The 20,936-nt window shown below is 41.6% G+C and overlaps 1 protein-coding gene across 1 annotated transcript in view; it reads left to right on the top strand.

The window, feature by feature from the left end:
* Positions 1–18,768, top strand: part of LOC138754278 (membrane protein FAM174A-like) — a 53,870-nt gene extending 35,102 nt beyond the window's left edge. Inside the window, exon 4 of the mRNA XM_069918331.1 lies at positions 15,958–18,768. Coding sequence (XP_069774432.1) covers positions 15,958–15,961 — 4 coding nt within the window. The 3' untranslated portion in view covers positions 15,962–18,768. The remainder of the gene's footprint in view (positions 1–15,957) is intronic.
* Positions 18,769–20,936: the final 2,168 nt, after the last annotated feature.

A 20,936-nucleotide genomic window follows, 5' to 3' on the forward strand; every position in this document is an offset into this window, starting at 1 on the left:
GATGAAGGGTCATCAACCTAAAATATTAATTCTGTTTTTCTCTTCAAAAATGTTGCTTGATCTGCTAAATATTTTAGTAATTGGTTTTATTTCAGATTTCCAGAACGTGCAGGGTTTTGCTTCTCCAGTTTGTATTTTCAATTTTGTGACTGTTTCTCTCTGTTTACATTTGTCATTTATTTTCTGATTGGAAGACTGTGGACAGTGGTATATTGCAGGGATCTGTGCAGGGTCTAATGTTGTTTGTCATCTATATTCACAATTTGGATAAGTTTGTAGATGACTCCAAAATTGGTTCTACAGTGCTCAGTGTTTGTCTGATAACAGCATGATCAACTAGGGAAGTGGGCCAAGGAATGGCAGATGGATCCTAATTTGGACAAATGTGAAATTGTATTTTGGTAAGTCAAACCAGGGCACAACTTGTGCAGTAAATAGTAGGGTCCAGGAGAGTGTGGAGAAACAGAGAGCCATTGGGGGTTCTTTGCCTTGCTTGCTTTCGACCAGTGTGTTGAGTACACGAGTTGGCATGTAACATTACATCTGTAAAAGATATGGGTGAGACCACATTTGGATATTGTATTCTGCTATGGTGGCTGAATTATAGCAAGGATGTAATTGAGCTGGAAAGGATACCAGAAGCACCCAACAACAAATGTGGCAGAAACTAGAAAGACTGGCGACCTGAAACTGAGTTACAAGTCCCTGCTTGTTGTTTAAGGGCTTCCCCTCCAGTATCAACCACTTAATAACTGGTACTGGAAGGACTTGAGACTGTGGTCCTTCCCCACAAAGTTCTCACATTGATGATGCCAAGCCTCAGTGCATTCCTCAGGAAGTACTCCTGAAGCCAGGAATGTGCCAGTCAGCAGCATTCCCTCACTGACATTTGTGTGCTCGAAGACCACTACGTTTCGGACAGACCAAAGGGCACCTTTCACGAAGTTGATGATCTTCCATAAACTCTGGATGTCTGTCTCTGTGCTTGTCACCTGGAACAGCCCACAAATCAGAAGCTCATGGATGAGTGAATAATGCTAGTTGTGGCACAAGCTCATTTGCAATCTGTAATGAGGCTTGAGGTTGCAACCTTTTAGTGCTTCTGAGATAAGTTGAATTCAGTAATGTCAAAGGATAACAACTATTTGCATCATTTAACATATTTATTAGCCTTAGTAATTATGAAACAAATTTATTAATAAAATATAATGCTGCTTCTTCGCTTATTATTTGTTCCCTATGGAGTTAACTTGCTCCTATCATAAGAAACAAAAATAATTGTCACTATCAGAATGAATTTCTCTAACTTGTTTGTTTTTTAATGCAAGTGTAGCCCCATGTTCCATTTGGTTGGGAGTTGCAAACTGGCTGTATCACAATTTTCCATATCGTGGTATTGTCACCTGTGTATGAGTCAAGAAATGAGAGTTGAGCAAAAAAAACAGTATTTATTTACTTTTTATTCGTACAATTTCCATGAGAGTAAATTGTGTTCTGTATCTCAAATTTTTGGGTAGTGATTTGTGAATACTGCAAGGGCAAATTTCTGTAACCTGATGATGATTCACTTTATTATCATTGTTCCAGTAAACCAGCCAATTAAATATAATCAGCATCGACCAAAGTTTAAAAAAAAGTGTCATATACATTACAGTAAAACTTATCCAATTTAAACCGACAACAACGCGATTCTACAACAAACTTTTTTACAATACGAGGGCAGTACCACTCAGCGCCATGAGTCAGTGTGCAATGTAATCACAGCTTTGTAAAAAAACTCAAAGTGAGCCTACTGGTGCGCGATCGAAGGCTCCTGTAGTGTCTGCCCGATGGGAGAAGAGTGAATAGTTCGTGATTTGGGTTTGTTGCATGTTTGATAATATTTCTCACCCTGCCTAGACATCATTCCTTATAGATGTTTTAGATGGTATGCAATTGGATTCTAATAATCTGTAGGGCAGTTTTCACTACCTGCGTGAATGGCTTGTGGTCTTGTGTAATACAGTTCCCATATCACACCGAAGTACCATATGCATACTCTCAATAGTGCATCTATAGAAATCCAACACTATCCCGGGACAGAGGTGGATCTTCCTCATGCTTCTCAAAAAATAATGACTTGTTGTGCCTTTTTAATCAGAATTGAAGAATTCAAGGACCAAGTGAGATCTTCAGTGATGGACACCAAGGAATTTAAAGCTCGGTAAATGCTCCACCACCACTCCATTCATGTAAATCAGGACATGAGTGTGGCTTCTGGCTCACTTGAGGTCCACAATTATCTCCTTGGTCTTCTGAATGTTGAGTGTCAAGTTGTCACCAGAAGGCCAGATGCTGAACCTCATCCCTATAGACCATTTCATCATCCCCTTTAATTAGGCCTAACACATTGTGTAATCTGTGAAATTGATTATTAAATTTGTACTTTAACACTTTTAAAGGTGTATGCCAAATGAAGCTTTCTCACCACTTAAAGTAATTACCTGCAAAATTATCGATGTTTCAGTAAACGGCATTGATTTTGCCGTTTACACCCATTTCAATTTTAGCTTTTAATTGTGCACATTGAGATAGAATTATTTCTATATTAGAAACAGAAGATTGGAGCCCTCTCTGCTGGATGATTGAACTTTGCAGAACTTGATATACACAGAAAATAGTTACGTAAAATTTTATATAATACTTCAACTTTATAATTTTGTTGCAGTGATAACTAATTTGTAGAGTTTGTAGATTGAATACTTGAACATACACTGTTGATACTCAGCAATAATTAGCCTGTAGATGTGTAGATTGTATTTCCAAACTTCTCTTCCAGAACATTGTGAAAACTAATTTTTGCTGTTGGGAGCAATCACACAGATGTAATAGGCTTTATATTTCTCAAGTTAATAGGAGTTTTTTTCCTATTCAGTGAAAGCACCATGTAGCAGATGAATGAATTGTAAATCTGCTTCCATGATTTTTCCAACTTCCATTATTTTATTTCGGGAGTCCAACAATGCACTGACAATTAAAATAAAGAATTTTTTGATGTATTAATTGGCAGTACAGTATGAAAATTGCATGTAATTTTACATGCAAATAGATCTTTCAGTAATTATTAGAGAAACAAAGGCTACAGATACTGGAAAATTGAGCAGACAGAATTGCTGGAGAACTTGTTTGTGGCTTGAAACTTGAGCTTCCTGTAGCCAACCATTTTAACTCTCCCAACCATTTCTGATATGACATGTCTGTTACAAGCCTCCTCCGTTGTCAGGGTGAGGTTGAATGTAAACTTGAGGAACAACTCATCATGTCCTTCTGGACAACTTGAAATTTTAATGGCATAAACATTGAGTTTTTAAAAATTTTAGTTGACCCCCACCTGCATTTGATTTCCATCCCTTCATCAACTCCTTCTATGCTCAACTTCTTTTTCTCTCTATATAAATTTTCTTCCCCCCTCCCCCCCGCACCATCTTTCTTAATCATTCTTCACCCTATTGTCTCTTCACTTTTAATGCCAGTCCGATCACCTGTGGGTGTCTCACCACCTTCTTTACCTTTTACATAAGTAATTTTACCTTTTTATCTTTTTAATTAAGGGTTCAGACTCAAAACTGACAATTTCTATCCATCAATGCCGTCTGAACCAACAAGTTCATCCAGCAATTCTTTATCTGCTTAGTTAATGATTATTCATGACACATCCTAATCAGAAGCCATCTATTCAACCTGGAGATCTGCAGCCTGTTGAAGACCAGATATGGGGTGTTCAGACCAGGCAATTCAGAGATGTACTGAACGACCAGGTACCACCTCCAGAAACCCATTAGTAATATAAAAAGGTAATTCTGGATGAAGTTGGAATCGGAGATGAGCACTCAGCAGCTGTGCAAGGCTTGCATGCATCACCTCTTATAATGTGATTTCCAGACAACTCGAGGTTTCTCTGCATGATTCAAAATGAAATCCCGTGATCCACCCTCAGTCTCCGCAGATTTGTGCTTGCTATTTTTGAGGCTGACGTGAAAAGAGGCTTGAGGAGGATGAATCCTCAGAAATCGACTGGCCCAGGTGGTGTGTCTCGCTGTGTCCTTAAAACCTGCATGGATCAACTGGCTTGAGATTTTGCAGACATTTTTGACCTATCTCTGCTATTGCCTGAGGTCACCACCTACTTCAAAAGAACATCCATCATGCCAGCCAGTGCCCAAGAAGAGCAAGGAGGGTCACCATCATACCAGCAAACCCTATCAAACGTGGGGAGCTGGGTCTCCCCATCACTGCAGCTGAGCCACATCACCACCTCTTTGCTGACTATCAACATGGCTATCTCAACGCTTCTTGCTTGGTCTCCTGCTCTATTTCCAAGTTCGACTCCAACACATTCAAAACATTTACTGACAACACCACCATTGTTGGTCAAATAACAGAAAATGATGAGTCAGCATATAGGATGGAGGTCAAGAATCTGACTAATTTTGCTCTCAATGTCAACAAGGTGAAGATTATTATGGACCAAGAAGGGAAGGCTGAGGGACAATGTCTTCCTCTGCAGATTGGTGATGGGGAAGATTATTTCCTTCACGTTCTTGGGAGTTCACACATTAAATAACCTCTCCTGGAGCCAGCAACTGTGACAAAAGCAGACTAATGCCTTTACTTTCCAATGCATCTGAGGAGATTTGGCATGTGGTCAAATGCTCTACTCTACTTCTTCCACAAGTACTGTAGAAAGTATACTGACTGGTTACACCATAGTCTGATTTCGTAACTCAAATAGCCAGAAGGATGCACAAAATAGCAAATTTAGTCATTTCTATCACTAGCACTGACCTGTACACAAAATGCTGCCTCAAGAAGGCCATCACAAGGATCCACGTCACTTTGATTACAGTCTCTTCCCATTGCTACTTACAGGCAGAAAGAACAACAGCCTGAAGTCGAGCATCTCTGCCTCAAGATCAGTTTATTTTTAATCAAACAGTTATCAGGCTCTTGCACCTCCCTTACTATCTTAATCCTAACCGCAAACTAATCTGTGATCATCATAAGATCTGTTGCTCCATTGAAACATCACTTTTTTTTGCTTGCATTAAATATAACTGAATATTTACTTCTCCTCTGATCCTTATTATCTTGTTTTCTAACCTGGCATATTGTGCAAATTTAATGGTTTATCTGGGACAGTCCAAGACTAGAGGGCACTGCCTCAGAATAAAAGGATATTCCTTTAGAAAAGAGAAATTTCTTCAGCCACAGGGTTGTGAATCTGTGGAATTTGTTACCACGGATGGCTGTGGAGGCCAAGTCATTGGGTATATTTGAAGCATAGGTTGGTCGAGTTCTAGATGAGTAAGGGAAGAAGGCAAGAAAATTAGGTTGAAAGGAAAAATACATCACCCATGTCTCAAATGTTAGAGCACACTTGATGGGCTGAATGGCAATGTTCTGCTCCTTTGTCTTATGGTCTTCCATACCTGCTTAGTTGCAGCAAGAATTTAAGTGCATCTGTGCATTGTTCTTGTGTTTAACAATAAACTTTCAGAACTCGTTATCTTGCACATTGCTCCCATCCAGTTTAGTTTTCAGCATATTTTCTATTCCTTTCTTCCATTATGCTCTTGATTCTGTTGAAAAGCCTCCATGCTGTTTGGTTGTTTGGAATTTTTCATGTGACAATGCCTTCTCATCTTCTGCCCAGTCAAATCCACCTCTACATCATTGTAATCCCTTACTCTCAGCTTGATCATTGTTGAGATCTTCTGCTCTTGGTAAATACGTTGTACTTCCATGCATCGACATTCTACTGTAACAGGGAATTTATTATTGGGCTGTGGTCAGTGTGCTGTGCAGTGAATGAAAGAAAAACTTCACAGAAGCTGTGAGTGAGTCGAACCAACCAGCTGACTTTACTGGAACTCTCAGAGCTTATTAGCACAACTTCCATGACCCTTTGTACCCCCTCTCTCCCCCCCCCCCCACCCCCAAACCGGGACCATTGTGACATCAGCCCAGTCCAAGCCTGCACCTCTGTGATCCAGTTCACTTGTGGATCAGTACAGCCCACTGCATGATCCCACCTGCCCCCCTCATCCCAACCTGCCCCCGGACCAGTGTTCGGAGTGCCAAGTCCACAGTTTGTAAACAGTTCGTATGTTTGGGAGGCCAATCTCTCTGCCACGGGGGCTGGAATATTTACTGATTGGTCAAGGTCAAGGTGTGCCAGTTTGAGGCAGTTGACTCTGAACATTTCCTGCCGACTCCCCAATGTTCAAAAGGCACGTAATCCAGTTGACATTCGTATGGGTGCTGAAGGGGTGTCTGGTGCATGCCTCTCCTTATGAACACCTATTTGCAGTCTTTGAGATCCTTTAGGATGCAGGATTGAGCAAGACTGTGGTGCGAGGTTGGGTCAGGGTGCCCACCTTCTCACGAAATCACATTATCAGCGATGTAGGCATTTCCTCCTGGCTGTGAACTGCTGGCACAAACTCTCCTGGAGCTGTCAATGGGGCCTCATAGTCAGGCTCAGTTGAGGATGTGACCAAATCTTCCTTCGGTGCTGTGTGGATGTCAAGGAGCACTCAAAGCAGCTCATCCTCTCAATCTGGGTCTCCGAGCCATGCCTTTAGGGCTGTCTTCAAATGCAATGGAACTTTTCCACCAGGCAATTATGCTATGGGTGATAAGCAGTGATGTGATGCAACTGGGTCCTTTGGAGCTGTGCCAGCGCTGCCCTTAGACTGGTCATGAACTGTGCCCCCTGTCTGACATGATATTGGAAGGAAGGCTGAAATGGGCTGTCCAGTTGGCAATGAGGGCCCTGGAGCAGGATGTTGTGGAAGTATCTGAGAGCGGGACAGGTTACAGCCATCTCGTGAACCTGTCCACCATCGTGAATAGGTGCTTTTATGTGCCTCTCCACCTTGGATGTCTGACAGTGCAGGCAAATTCTGGCCCAATGGCAGACCTGTTTATGCAGGCCATGCCACAAGAATCTGTCTGTGACCAGTTGAATTGTCACCCGGATGGATTGGTGGGCCAACCCATTTAGCATGTCGAAGACACAATGCCTCCACGCGATGGGAACGATGGGCCTAGGTCTGCCAGTAGACACGTCACAGAGAAGTGTGGCTTCGGATGGCCCAAAACACATGTCTTCCAGCTATAGCCCTGAGACTGCAGTGCAGTAGCTGCCATCTCGCCATCCTACTGCTGGGCTGCTGCGAGCGCTGTATAGTTGATTCCGAGAGACACGGAGTGCACGGACAGGATGGACGTATGGGACAGAGCTTCAGTCGCGAGGTTGTTCTTCCCGGAAATATGCTTGATAGCTGTTGTGTACTCTGAGATACAAAAGAGATGATGCTGTTGCTTTGCTGACTACAGGTCTGACACCTTAGCAAAGGCAAAAGTGAGGGGTTTGTGATCGGTGAAGACTGTGAAATCCGATCCATCAAGGAAATAGTGGAAATGGTGTACAACAAGGTGGAGGGTTAGCAACTCCCTATTGAATGCACTATACCTCTGCTCCGGGGGCGGCAGGTGTCTGCTGAAGAAAGTGAGTGGTCTCTAATATCCATCAATCAGCTGCTCCAGGATGCCGCCGATGGTCGTGATGGATGTGTTGACTTTGAGGGTAGTGGGCACATCAACATGCGGATGCACTAGAAGGGGGGCAATTGTCCAGAGCGTCTTTGGTCTGGTTGGAACCTGCCATAGATTCTGCGACCCAGCTGAGATTTTTGGTCTGACCGGACAGCAGCTTGAAAAAAGATCGCGTGATCCAGGCAGCTGATGGCAGGAACTGATGGTAGAAGTTGACCATCCCAACGTACTCCTGCAAACCTTTGACTGTAGTTGGCTTGGTGAACATATGAATGATCTCAACCTTTGACAAAAGAGGGATCACCCTGTGTCGATTGTTATGGTGCCCAAGGAAATTGATGGCCTTCAGGCTAAACTCATTTCGCTGGGTTGATGGCTAGTCTGTAGTCACTCAGTCACTGGCAGAGCAGCTGCAGGTATGTTAGGTGCTTCTGTTGCTAACAACTGGCAATGATGATGTATAGGTAGATAAAAATGAAATCCAGGCTGCGCTCCACCGAGTCCGAAACTCTGGAAAGTCTGCACTGTGTTTTTGAGGCCGAATGGCATGTAGAGGAACTTGAAAGGCCGAACAGAGTAATGAGAGCTGTTTTGGGGACGTCTCTGGGTTGCATGGGGATCTGGTGGTACCCCCAGACCAGGTTGATTTTTTTTTTTTTGAGAATATCCTCACTTTTTGTAGGTTGGCTGTAAAGTCATGAATATGGGGAACAGAATAATGGTTGGCTGTCATAGCGTCATTGAGCTGGAGGTAGTCCCCACAAGGTCTTCATCCCTAAAAAGTCTTCGACAGCATATGTAGAGGAGAAGCCCCATGGGCTAACTGAGCACCGAACGATTTCCATCTCCATCTTCCTGAATTCTTTCTTGGTGAGTTACAGCTTGACAGAAGGAAGCCTGCTGCCTGGGCATGTAGCAATGGTCTCTGCATGGAGATGTGGTGCTGGACGCCATGTTTCAGGACCGCTGTGGAGAATTGTGGCATTATAATGGTTGTGAATCCTCCCAGGATTCTGGCAAACCCATTGTCCAATAAGGTTACCAAATCGAGGTGGGTGTTGGGAACTTGGCTTCTTGAAGAGTGAAAGTCTGGAAGGTCCTGGAATTGACCAGATGGCATCCTTTCAAATCCACCAGGAGGCTGGAAGAAAGTCTGTGCCCAGTAGGGGCTGATACATGCCAGCCAAAGTGAAGGTCCAGGTAAAACAGCAGGAGCCGAACTTGAGCAGGATGGTCTACACCCCGTATGTGCATATGCCACTATTATTGGCATCAGTGAGGGACAGTCCTGACTTCCTGATGCTGGTATCTCGGTTCAAGGGGGGCAAGGTGCTGACCTCCACCCTGTTTCACGAGGAAACGCTGCCCTGAATGCTGGTCCCATAGATAAAGGAGGCTGTCTCGGCAGCTGACCATCGTAGCCATCAGCGACATCTGCCCCAGCGTTTCCCAGATGGGAGCAAAGTGGACAGCAGTGATGGGCTCCAGAACTTCATTTCTGATGGTAGAAACACCACAGGTCAGAGTCTCCACCTGCTACGGCTGTCACTGGCCTCCTCGCTGGAGTGGGAGAGAGATGAGTTGCTGGGCGTGATGCAGCAACTAGGTCAACGGATCCCTTGCTATATTGCTTTGCATGCCACAGGACATCTGCATGGGCTGCTAACCTGCGTGGGCCACTGAAATCATCATCTGTGAGGAATAGGTGGATGTCTTCAACCATGTTCAAGAAATACCTGCTTGAACAGTAAGCAGGGCCTATGACCATTTATTAACGTCAGCATATCATTCATAAGGGTGGATGGTGTGCAATCACTCAGGCTATCCAGGTAGAGCAGCCATGCCGCCCATTTGCGGCGGGAAAGGCCAAAGGTGCAGTTAAGGAGCACCTTAATGGCCTCATACCTGTCAGCGGCTGGATGCTGATGTAAGAAATTGATGATTTGTCTGGCAGTCTCCTGGTCAAGCGAACTGACCACGTAGTAATATCTTATAGAGTCTGCGGTGATCTGCCTGACCTGAAACTGGGCCTCAGCCTGATTGAACCAGACTAGCAACTGTGAGGTCCAAAAGGTCGGCAGCTTCAGTGAAACTGTGTTTTGAGCGCTTGTGCTGTTCACCATGGTGTCACCACTGTGGTCAGTGTGCTGTGCAGTGAACGAAAGAAAAATTACACAGAAGCTGTGAGTGAGTTGAACCAACCAACTGACTTTACTGGAACTCTCCGAGAGTTTATAATCACCATTCCCATGATCCTTTGCACTCCTCTTCCCTGCCACCAGGACCATTGTGATGTCAACCCAGTGCAAGCCTGCAGCTCTGTGACCCGGTTCACTTGTGGATCAGTGCAGCCCGCTACAGTGCACAACATTCTGTGGTCCTGTCAACTCCTAACATCTGTGCTGATTTTTGAATGCTGGGATAAACTAAAATAGTTTTAGTGCAGGCACATAAAGAAAGTTGGTGAGCTATAGGCTTGATTAAAACATGATACTAATGGAAGACGCAAAGGGATACTTAAAAGGAGAATTAATGGAGGAGAAACTAGTAAGGATCTCCAGGAATCAAGAACAGAATCTATCGGTTTGTTGTTAAGTAGCAATAGTTAAACTAGAGTTATTCAGTAAGTTGGAGGAAAGGATATTGAGGAACAGCGATATTGAAGGTGTGCAATATCTATCATTTGATATGTAGACAGCAATAATGCAAAGGGCAAAGTGGGATTATTCAGCAGAACTTTCCTGATTCAAGGACCAATCAAATTGCAAGAGAGATTAGTGCACAAGTCAAGGAGAAGAGTTGAAAAAGGAGCATTTACGGAGTTCAGCACTTTAGCAGGCCAAGTGATGCACAAGGAACGAGAGTTATGGACAGGTCAACAGGAAAGGAACATTCATAGAGCTCAGCATTTTAGCCGACCTATCAAATCATGATTCAATAGCAGGAACAGATAAAAGTAAGGAAGGCATAAGCGAGGCAATCATTGTTGGAGCAGCCATTGTGCAAATGGCGCAGTGTATGAGTGGTGAGTTAGAAACTTTGGCTCGCGAGGCTTCAGTGAGCAGAGCCTGAGGATGTGCTACAGGTAAGATATTTTCCATAGTAGGCAGTGGAGATGGCAGCTCGGGCAGTGATGTGCTCTAATTTCAGAATGTGGGAAATCTGGGTCAGCACAAATGTTATTGATGACTACACCTGCAAGAAGTGCATCTAGCAGCAGCTCCTTGGAGACAGTATTAGGGAACTGGAGCTGGACGAACTCTGGATCATTCAGGAGGCAGACGCATTGATGGACAGAAGCTGTAAGAAGACAGTCATATGCAAGAGGAAGGTGATTGTTAAGAGGAATAGGCAGTCAGTGCAGAGCATCCTGTGGCTGTTCCCCTCAACAGTGTATTGTACATTGGATATTGTATGCTAATACTCTACCCATGCTAGTTTGTTTCCTGTTATACCATGGGCTCTTATCTTGTTTAGTAGCATCATGTGTGGTCCCTTGTCAAAGGCCTTCTGAAAATCCAAGTGCATAACATCCACTGCATCTCCTTTATCTAGTCTGCTTATCACTTCAAAGAATTCCAATAGGTTTGTCAAGCAAAATTTCCCCTTAAGCAAACCGTGCTGACTTTGGTCTATCCTGTCAAGTGCCTGCGAGTACTCCGTAACCTCCTCCTTGACAAATGACTCCAGCATCATCCCAATCACTGACATCAGGCTAAAAAGTCTATCAATTCTTTTCTGCTGCTTTCCTCCCTTTTTGAATAGTGGAATGACATTTGCAATTTTCCAGTCCTCTGGGACCATACCAGAATATATTGATTCCTGAAAGATCATTACTAGTGCCTCCATAATCTCTAAACTTTTTTTCAGAACCAGAGAGTACAATCCATCTGGTCTGGGAGGCCTATCCACCTTTAGACTATGCTGCTTTCTGAGCACCTCCTTTGAAATAGTAACTGCACTCACTTCCCTTCCCTGATACCTTTTGACATCTGGCACACTGTTAATGTCTTTCACAGTGTGTCGGAAGGACAGGAAGGTAGGGAGATGGTGTGAGGGAGATGGTTCTGCTGATTAAAAATGAAATGAAATCTTTGGAGAGACATTGAATCAGAAGATAGAATCCCTGTGGGTAGAATTGAGAAACTGTAAGGGTAAAAAGACTCCGATAGGATTTGTATACGGACCTCCAAATAGCTGCCAGGATGTAATCTGAAAACTATAGAGAGAGATAGGGAATGCATTCAAAAAGGTTCTAGGGATTTCATATGCAGGTTGATTGGGAAAACAAGGTTGATGCTTGATCCCAAGAGAAGGAATTTAATCCAATGTCTTCAGGATGGCTTCCAAGAAGAGCTTGTGACTGAACCATCCAGGAAAATAACAATTCTGGATTGGGTATCATGTAATGAATCAGAGTTGATAAAGGTTCCTTTACCTTCATCTCCCTTAGGAGGTGGTGATCATAATATAATAGAATTCACCCTGCAGTTTGGGAGGGAGAAACTAAAATCAGATTTGTCCGTTTAAGGCTTAGGAGCAGAAATAGGCTATTCAACCCATTGAGTGTCTGCCTCACTGCCTGTTCTTCTCCCCATTACCTTTGATGCCCTGGCTAATCAAGAACTTAACTACACCCAATGATTTAGCCTCCGCAACTGCCAATGGAATAAAGGAGACAACAGAGGGCAAAACTAATTGGATTGCAGGGAGGACAGCAGAGCAACAATGTATGGATTTCTGCAAGAAGGAAGGTGTGGGGCAGGTGTATTTCAAAAACTATAAATATTTGAATGGAAAAATGACACAACTGTGACTGTCAAGGCTAAAGTAAAAGCAAAAGAAAAGGTATACGAGGAATCAAAAATTAGTGAGAAAATAGAGGACTGGGACGCTTTTGAAAGCTTAGAAGGCAACTAAGAAGGTCATCGAGAAAGAAAAGGAACTTGAAAGGAAGCTAACAAATAATATCAAAAAGGATACCAAAGGCTTTTTTTTAAATTAGAGTAAGAGTTTAAAAGAAGAGGCAAGAGTAGATATTGATTTGATCGAAAATGATGCTGAAGAAATTGTAATGGGATTCAAAGAGATGGTAGAGGAAGTCCATGAGTATTTTTGCATTAGTCTTCGTTATGGAAGATATTAGCAGCATACCTGACTTTCAACGGTGTCAGTGAAGAGAGATGAGTGTAGTCGTGATGACAAGAGAGAAGAAGGTGCTTGGGAAGCTGAATAGTCTCAAGGGTAGGAAAGTCTCCCAGACTAAATGGATTGCATCCTTGGGTTCTGAATGAAGTAGCGATAGAGTTTGTGGAGGCACTATTAATGATCTTTCAAGGATCAATAGATTCTGTCATGGTTCCAGAGGACTGGAAAATTGAAAGGTCACTGCTATTTGAAAAGGGAAGGAGGCAGACAAAAGGAAATTATAGACCTGTTAGCTTAATATTGGTAGTTAGGACGTTGTTGGTCGATTGTCAAGGATGAAGTTGCGGAGTACCTGGAGGTGCATCACAAGATGTGCCAGAGTAAGCATGGTTTCTTTCAGGGAAAACTCCTTATTGCAATATTTTGAGGAAACCACAAGCAGTGGATGTGGTATATTTAGATTTTCAAAAGGCTTTTGACAAGGTGGTGCACCCAAGGTTGCGTAACAAGATGAAAGCCCATGAAATTACAAGAATGATACTAGAATGGGTAGAGCATTGGCTGATCTGTAGAAATCAGTGAGATGCTGTCTTAAATAGATGACCCCCCCCCCCCCCCCCCAATTCTCACTTCAACAAGAGAAAACATCCACGTCCACTTAGTTAAGACTCTCCAGATGCTGGGAGGCTAAAGGTGACTATGGGTTCCATAGGTGTCAGTGTTGGGGCCACCTCTTTTTGTGTTGTATATTAATGATTTGGATTGCAGAATAAATGGCTTTGTAGCTAATTTGCAGACAATATGAAAATAGGTGGAGGGTGCAGGTATTGATGAGGAAATGGAGGCTTCAGAGACTTGGGTAGATGAGGAGAACAGGCAAAGAGATGGCCAAATGAAATACAGTGTTGGAAAGGGTATGGTGATGCATTTTGAAGAAGAAATAAAAGGGCAGACTATCATTTAGATGGGGAGAAAATTCAAAATTTACAGATGCAAGGGGACAGGAGTCCTGGTGCAGGATACCCTAAAGGTCAACCTCCAGGTTGAGTCGATGGTGAACTGTTGGCATTCATATCTAGAGGAACGGAATATAAGATGTGATGGTGATACTTTATAAGCCCTGGTGAGGCCTCACTTGGACTACAGGGTACAGGTTTTGGCTCCTTATTAAGAAACAATGTTCTGGCATTGGGGAGGGTTCCACAAGAATGATTCCTGGAACATTCAAAAGCAACTTTTGAATGCTCTTTGACTATAATTCTTGGATTCAGAAGAATGTGGTGGAAGGGGGATCTCACTGAAACATTTTGAATGTTGAAAGCGCTGGATTGAATAGCCGTGTGGCAAAGTTGTTTCCTATGGTAGGAGAGTCAAGGACTAGAGGATACAACTTCATGATTGAAGGGCACTCAATCAAAACCAAGATGCATAGTTGAGAACATCTGGAATTTGTTACGACAGGCTGCTGTAGAGGCTGTTGTTGGGTGTATTTAAGGTAAAGATTGAAATGTATCTGAATAGACAGTGTTAAACATGATGTGGATAAAGCTGAGCAATGTGGCTGAATGAGATAATGGATCAGTTCACCATGGAAAGGTGAAATGGATCGATGTGCTTAATGGCCTACTTCTGCTCCTAAATCTTATGGTTGAAGGAAGACTAGATTGTTTGACTTGGTCAAATAAAGCAAATATTGGGGATATAGAATGGAAGAAATCATCCAGAGAATAGATCTGGCACTGATAAATTGGTATCTAAGCTTTGCAAGTAAAACTAATTTAAATAAAGGAGAGGAGAACTTTCAGTTGGAGCTATTTCAGTTACATGGCAGATCCATAGCCCATGACTGAAAATTGTAGGTGAACTTACAGCAGAGATTTCACATTGAACAAAGACAGGTAGAACAGGAGCATGTGAATTTGGAGCTAAAGCCCATAAAGCTTACTCTGACATTTCCTAAAATTATGGCTGATCTGATTTTAACCTCAACTCAAACAACAATATTTTCTTGTCTACCCACAGTAACTTTTATTCCCTTGCTGATGAAATACCCTTCATTTTCTGCTTTACAAATATTTAAAGTGTGCAGCTGCTGCATTATGAGGGAGTTTAAAAATCTCCCATTCCTCAAATGAGGTGAAGTTTTGATGCTCTCTTAAATAGATGACCCCTCCCCCCCCCCCCCCAATTCTCACTTCAACAAGAGAAAACATCCACGTCCACTTAGTTAAGACTCTCTTGACCATACATATTTCAATCTGGTCGCATTCTCCTCTGAGCTTCAGTAGATGTACACCAAGCCTCTTTAAACTTTGCTCCTCATGCAAGTTATTAGTCCAGAAAACCTTTGAATGTCTTCCAATGCATTGATTTGCTTCCTGCTTAAAGACAAACCATCATCCATTTAAAATGAGGTAATTATTTTCTCTGAGGGTTTTGAGTTTTTAATAAATGGTGAAAGCAGAAGAATATCTTATTACAGAGAAATAGATTCTTGATAAATAAGTAATTAATAATGTCACTGCAGGTAAATGGGAATATGGAGGTGAGTTTACAGTGGGATCATTTGGTATGTTTAACGAGGAAAATTTGGTTTATATAATATGACTTTCAAAATGCATTTGATCGGTAATAAGGATTGAAAGTCGTAGAATAAAATTGCAACATCTTTAAAAAAAAATAACAGGAAACACGAGAACTGAAAGAATATTTTTTCAAACTGGACTGTACAGTGGAGTTTTAGGAACACTGCATTCCTTAATATATTTTGATGACTTGAAGGTATAGGGAATAATTTCCAAATGTGTAAATATAATGAATTTAACTATTAGCTTATGGATGAAAATTAGAAAAATTATGTTCTACATTTGTTTGGTATTCATCAGTTTACAAATTATTGCTTCATTATTCAATGAAGCTACAAAAAGATGGAAAAATATTCTTAGATCACAAATACTTTTAGTTTATGGTAATATGGATTTCACTAACATTTTCAGCTGGGAAATGGTGTTTAATTTTGAATTTCTGCTTTTATTAGTGTGAAGATTTCAAACGAATGTCAAGGTTTTCGATTTGGTATTTAATGACAGAATCCAAGTAGTTCAACCATTAGTAATTTCTTTCCAGTTCATGTGGACATTTGTTTATATTTAAGATGATCCGGATACTGTATAATAGTACTTAGATTATTTCTGTCTTATTTACTTGCAGGTAGAGAAGGTGAATCTTGCTGTACATTTTGCAAGAAAACCAAAAGCATCAAGACAGCATCTGTTTCTGACTCTTCCAGACAAAGTCTCAATCTGTGTCTTGCTGTATATATTATGCTGAGGTTCTGCAGTTTTGTAGCTCTGTTAACTTTGATGAAAATCGCACTATTTTATTAAGGTAAAATACGTTTCTGATATAGGTGTCAATTAAAATAAGTTGTATGTTTTCTATTTTTCTTTTTTAAAAAAAAACTAACAATTCTAATCTTTAAAAAAAATATGAAAATTTCCCAGTTTTCATCTGTATATTTACTTTTCTATTGAAGCAATATGGAACTTTGGATTTAAAAATAATGAGATCTGAACTTTATGACTCAAACATTGATTTCAATTTTAAGGTTGAATTCAATAAAAAAACAGTGCAGTAACTGGAATTTTAATTTAAACTGACTAATGTAAGAATTTAGCATCAAAGCAATATAAATTATTGAACTTTGCAACACTTATTTTACACTAACGTTTGGTGTTTGATTACATTTTTGATATTGTAGATCTAGCATGTCACATATGATGTAAAGAATCAAAACTTTTGTACAGAATATTGCAAACCAGAGCAGAGATTGCAAAGTATCAGAGAGATTGATTTTTTTCCCCCTTTTTTTTTAAAAAAAAAGCTGGAAGTTGAAAGCTTAAGGTTGTTTAGTTGGTATTGATCAGTGTTTTTCAATTCAATTATGTTGATTTTTTTGGCAAATGATAGTAGTCTCTGTAGCCAAATTATAATAGTTGAATACTTTCAGAAATATTATTGCTAATTAATAGGATGAAAGCAGATGGCTTTGATTTTCTAAATAAAAGTACTAATTTCATTTGTATTGCTACATTCCATTAGGACAAGTATATGTTAGTACAGGTACAGAATCTTTTATCCAAAACACCTGGGACTGGACACTTTTCGGAATTCAGATTTTTTTTTGGATAATAGAATAATAGTAATGGCGGGACATTAAGTAATTGCACTATTTCAGATTCGCACAAAACAAAGACACACTTCACTTCACCTTATGTCTGTGGGCGGTGAGAAGGGCGGAGTTGTAGCGGCACTGGACAGGGGTGTTTGCAACGGCCAGCCGAGCTATCGATAGCTGCAGCAGTCCACCGACTGTAGCTCCCGTCTCCCCAGCTGCCCACCCACTGGAACTCCCGACGCCCCTTCAGAGGATCCTCGTCCCAACTGTCTGCCCACTGGAGCTCTTGATGCCCCGGCAGCCTGTCATCCGAGCTGGCTACCGATCCTTGCCCTGGACATCCGGCCAGTTCAACCCTCTAAACTCCTGACTGCTGATCCTCACTCAACCTACTGACCATCCAAGCTCCCAATTTGGACACTGGATGGGGGGATGTTTGCAGTGGTGCTGGACTGAGGAAGGGGGGTGGGGGGGGGTTGCGGCGGCACTTGAAGGGGTTGTTTGTGGTGGCACTAGATGGGACAGGATGTTCAGACGCCGAATCGGAGTTGTTGGACTGTTTTTCCATGACATCTATAAAGTAAGGATTCCCTGGGGCTCCACTAATTACCAAGACAGACCAATACAGGATATTCAAGCATGAGTTGGGCGTGGGTGGTGTCAGGTCACGTTTGTTACCAAACGCGGTTTTTGGTTTTCAGAATTTTGTATAAAAGATTATGTATTGATTTTTGTCATTTTGATATGTCCTCATGCACTGGTGCTGTGACACCTACATATAAATAGTTTAAATCTAGCACTAGAGTTTGTACCAATTGGATACTTTCCTGTGCATGGTCGAACTTTTTCTCTCATTATGCATCGTCACTGTCCTTATCCTTGTAAATTAAGGTTCTAGTTCTTCTCTTTATGTTGAATTGGATAGTGCCAAATCAAATTGTGCCAGTTAAATTGTTTCTCTGGAATACTATCTATATTTCATAGCAGATGTCCCTGGAGTGGAAAGGAGTTGTTTCGATAAATGCAAAGTTCTGATTCCCTTTGAGATAGGAAAGTGAGTCCATGCCACCAGATTAGTTGTTGCTAATGTGAAAGACTTCTGTAGAATATCATAAAAAATGCTTAACCAGCTCAAGTCTTCAATACCTGTATTCAGTTTCTGGTTGATACTGTTTAAAATTGTTCTGTTTCTTGCATGTTTGTTGATTATAACATGAATCATTTACTTTTGTCAGAACATTGGGAATCACAAAATAAGCATTGTTATAAGGTTTTATGTAGGTACCTATGTGTTCTTGTTCATAACTAGGACTTGGAATGTGAGTGTAAAGATAGATAGACTTGATTTATCTTGGGGGGAAAAAATTAGCAGTTAAATTAATCACTGATTTTTGAAAATTGATCTTTGCTCTTTTGCAAGCAAAGTTTTTTTTTGTCTCAATTAAATCTATTAATAACATAACTACTGTTATGTAACTGTTACTGCTAAAACAAGACAATTAACACTTGAAAATATGAATAGGGAGTTGATTTCAAATTCTGTTTTACCATCCTAATGTCACAGAAAGCTGGATAACAGTCACACAAGTTATAATACTGTATCGGTGATCTTATTGAAGAATTTATCACGTAACATGAAATGTTTAATTTTTGTTCTGATTCATTACATTGCCAGCACTAAATATTAAAACATTAACTTCAGGGTAACAAAATGTACAAATTCATTCAACTACAATATGCTGGTAATCGTATTGTAATTTATTTCCATTTCTGTAATTGTGAAGTAACATAGAAGGAGAAATGTATTAAGCTGAACAACTTTTAATAAATCTCCATATTTATTCCTTTGTTGTCCAAAGCTTATTTCGCTTTCCATACTTATTCCTCAATCAAATGTGCCTAATTTGTAAGAATGTTGAAAATGCCTTGAACCATAAATTCTAAAATGTTAATGATTGGTAGATTATTATTAAAATTAGATTGCATTCAATGTGTATAACCATTTAGCCCAAGTACAGAAAATGCCAGAGTATAGTAGCAAAATAAACACCCAGAAACGTGAACATTTATTTTGGAATTCAAGCTTGTGGTGCTTTCTTTGTATATACATGAAATCAACAATTTGTTGGGAAACATTGGGCAATTTAGAGTGAAACATGAAAATCTTCAAATGCTGCGATTATAGCAAAAACACAGAAATGCTGGAGGAGTTCGGCAGGTCTCGTAGTGTCCATAGGAGGTAAAGAAATAAACCAACTTTTCGGGCCAGATCCCTTCAAGGTATGTGCAAAAAGCAGACAAGTTTCTGAATTAAAAGATTGGGGAAAAGGACAGAAAGTGCTGGGGGAGGAGCACAGACTAACAGACAAAGGATAATAATTGGATATGGATGGGAGGACTGGAGAGGAAAGGTGAGAATTGATCAGGGGAGGGGGTGGCTCAGTTAATGCAGAGTTGGAAGAAATGAGACAAAGAAAAAGAGCTAGAGGAAAGGAAAAATGGGATAGAAAGAGGGGGCTAACAGAAACATGGAGTTGATAGTAAATGTCATCCAGTTGGAGGGTGCTCAGATGAAATATGAGGTGGTATTCCTCCAATTTGCTGGTAGTCTCAGTCTGGCAGTGCATGAGACCATGGATAGATATGTTGGCATGGAATGGGGAGAGGAATTTAAATGGGTTGCCACTGAGAGAACCCCTGAATTGTGCCAGAAAGAGCCAAGGTGGTCAGCAAAGTAATCTCCCAGTTTGCATTCAGTCTCTCCAATGTAGAGGAGACCACAATGGGAGCACTGGATGTAATAGATGCACAGGTTAAGTGGATGAGGGAGTCACAGAGATGGCAAGATGTGTCTGGTGGTGAGATCACATAGGTGGCAGAAATAGCGAAAGGATGGTGTGTTGGAAGCAGGGACTAGTGGGGTGGTAAGTCAGGACAAGGGAAATCCTGTCCTGTATGGGAGTAAAGGGGTCAGAGCAGCTGTGTGGTTAATGGAGGATATGCGGGTGAGGGCTGACTTGATGGTAGTAGTGGGGAACCCATGTTTTTTTGATGAAGGATCTGGTACGGAAGACCTTGACCTGGGAGCAGATGTAATGGAGACTGAGGAATTGTGAGAACTGAATGGAATCCTTACAGAGGACAGGTTGTGAAGAGTTGTAGACAAGGTACCGTGGGAGTTGGTGGGCTTGTTGAAAACATCTTTCTGGAATTTGCCTCCCAAGATGGAGACGGAGATTGAGAAAGAGGAGAATGTCGCTAGAGGTGTACCAAGTGAATTTTAGTCAGGGTGGAAGTTGGCAGCAAAATAGATAAAGTAGATTAGCTCATCACAGATGTGTGAGGCAACACCAAAGTAGTTGTCAATGAAGCAGAGGAAGAGTTGAGGAGACCTTCCTGTGTAAATGCCACATAGCCAACAAAAAGGCAAGCACAGGTGAGGGCCATGCAGGTTATCCCTTTGGAGAAAGTAGGATGAGTCAAAGGAGAAATTGTTGAGGGTGAGGACAAGTTCTGCCAGGAGGATGAGGGTGGTGGTAAAGGAGGACTGGTTTGGCCTGTTGTCATGGAAAATTCTAAGGGTTTTGAGATCTTCAGTATGAGGGATGGAGGTGTATAGCGAATGGATGTCCATGTTGATGAGGCTATTGAGTTCAGGTAATTGTTGTTGAAGTATTGTGGATATAGGTGAGGAGGGAATGGACTAAGGGGTACAAGATAGAGTTGAAATAAGTAGATAGCAATTCAGTGGGGCAGGAACAGCGGGTCGACTGGGACAATAGGGTTTATGGATCTTGGGTAGGATGTAAAATAGGGGTTGGGAAACAAGGTTGGGGGCTAAGGAAGGGAGATGACTGGAAGGGATGGGCTCAGTGATAGTGATACAGTGGTTTGATGCTTTTTGGTGGGGTCCTGTTGAAGGGGTAAGAGGAGATGTCAGAGTTGTTGTCTGGCTTTGGCCAGATAGAGGTCAGTGCGCTAAACCACCCTTGTCTGTGGGTTTGATGGTGAA

Source organism: Narcine bancroftii, chromosome 1 (genome assembly GCF_036971445.1).
Source record: "Narcine bancroftii isolate sNarBan1 chromosome 1, sNarBan1.hap1, whole genome shotgun sequence".
In the NCBI taxonomy this organism is placed as follows: Eukaryota; Metazoa; Chordata; class Chondrichthyes; order Torpediniformes; family Narcinidae; genus Narcine; species Narcine bancroftii.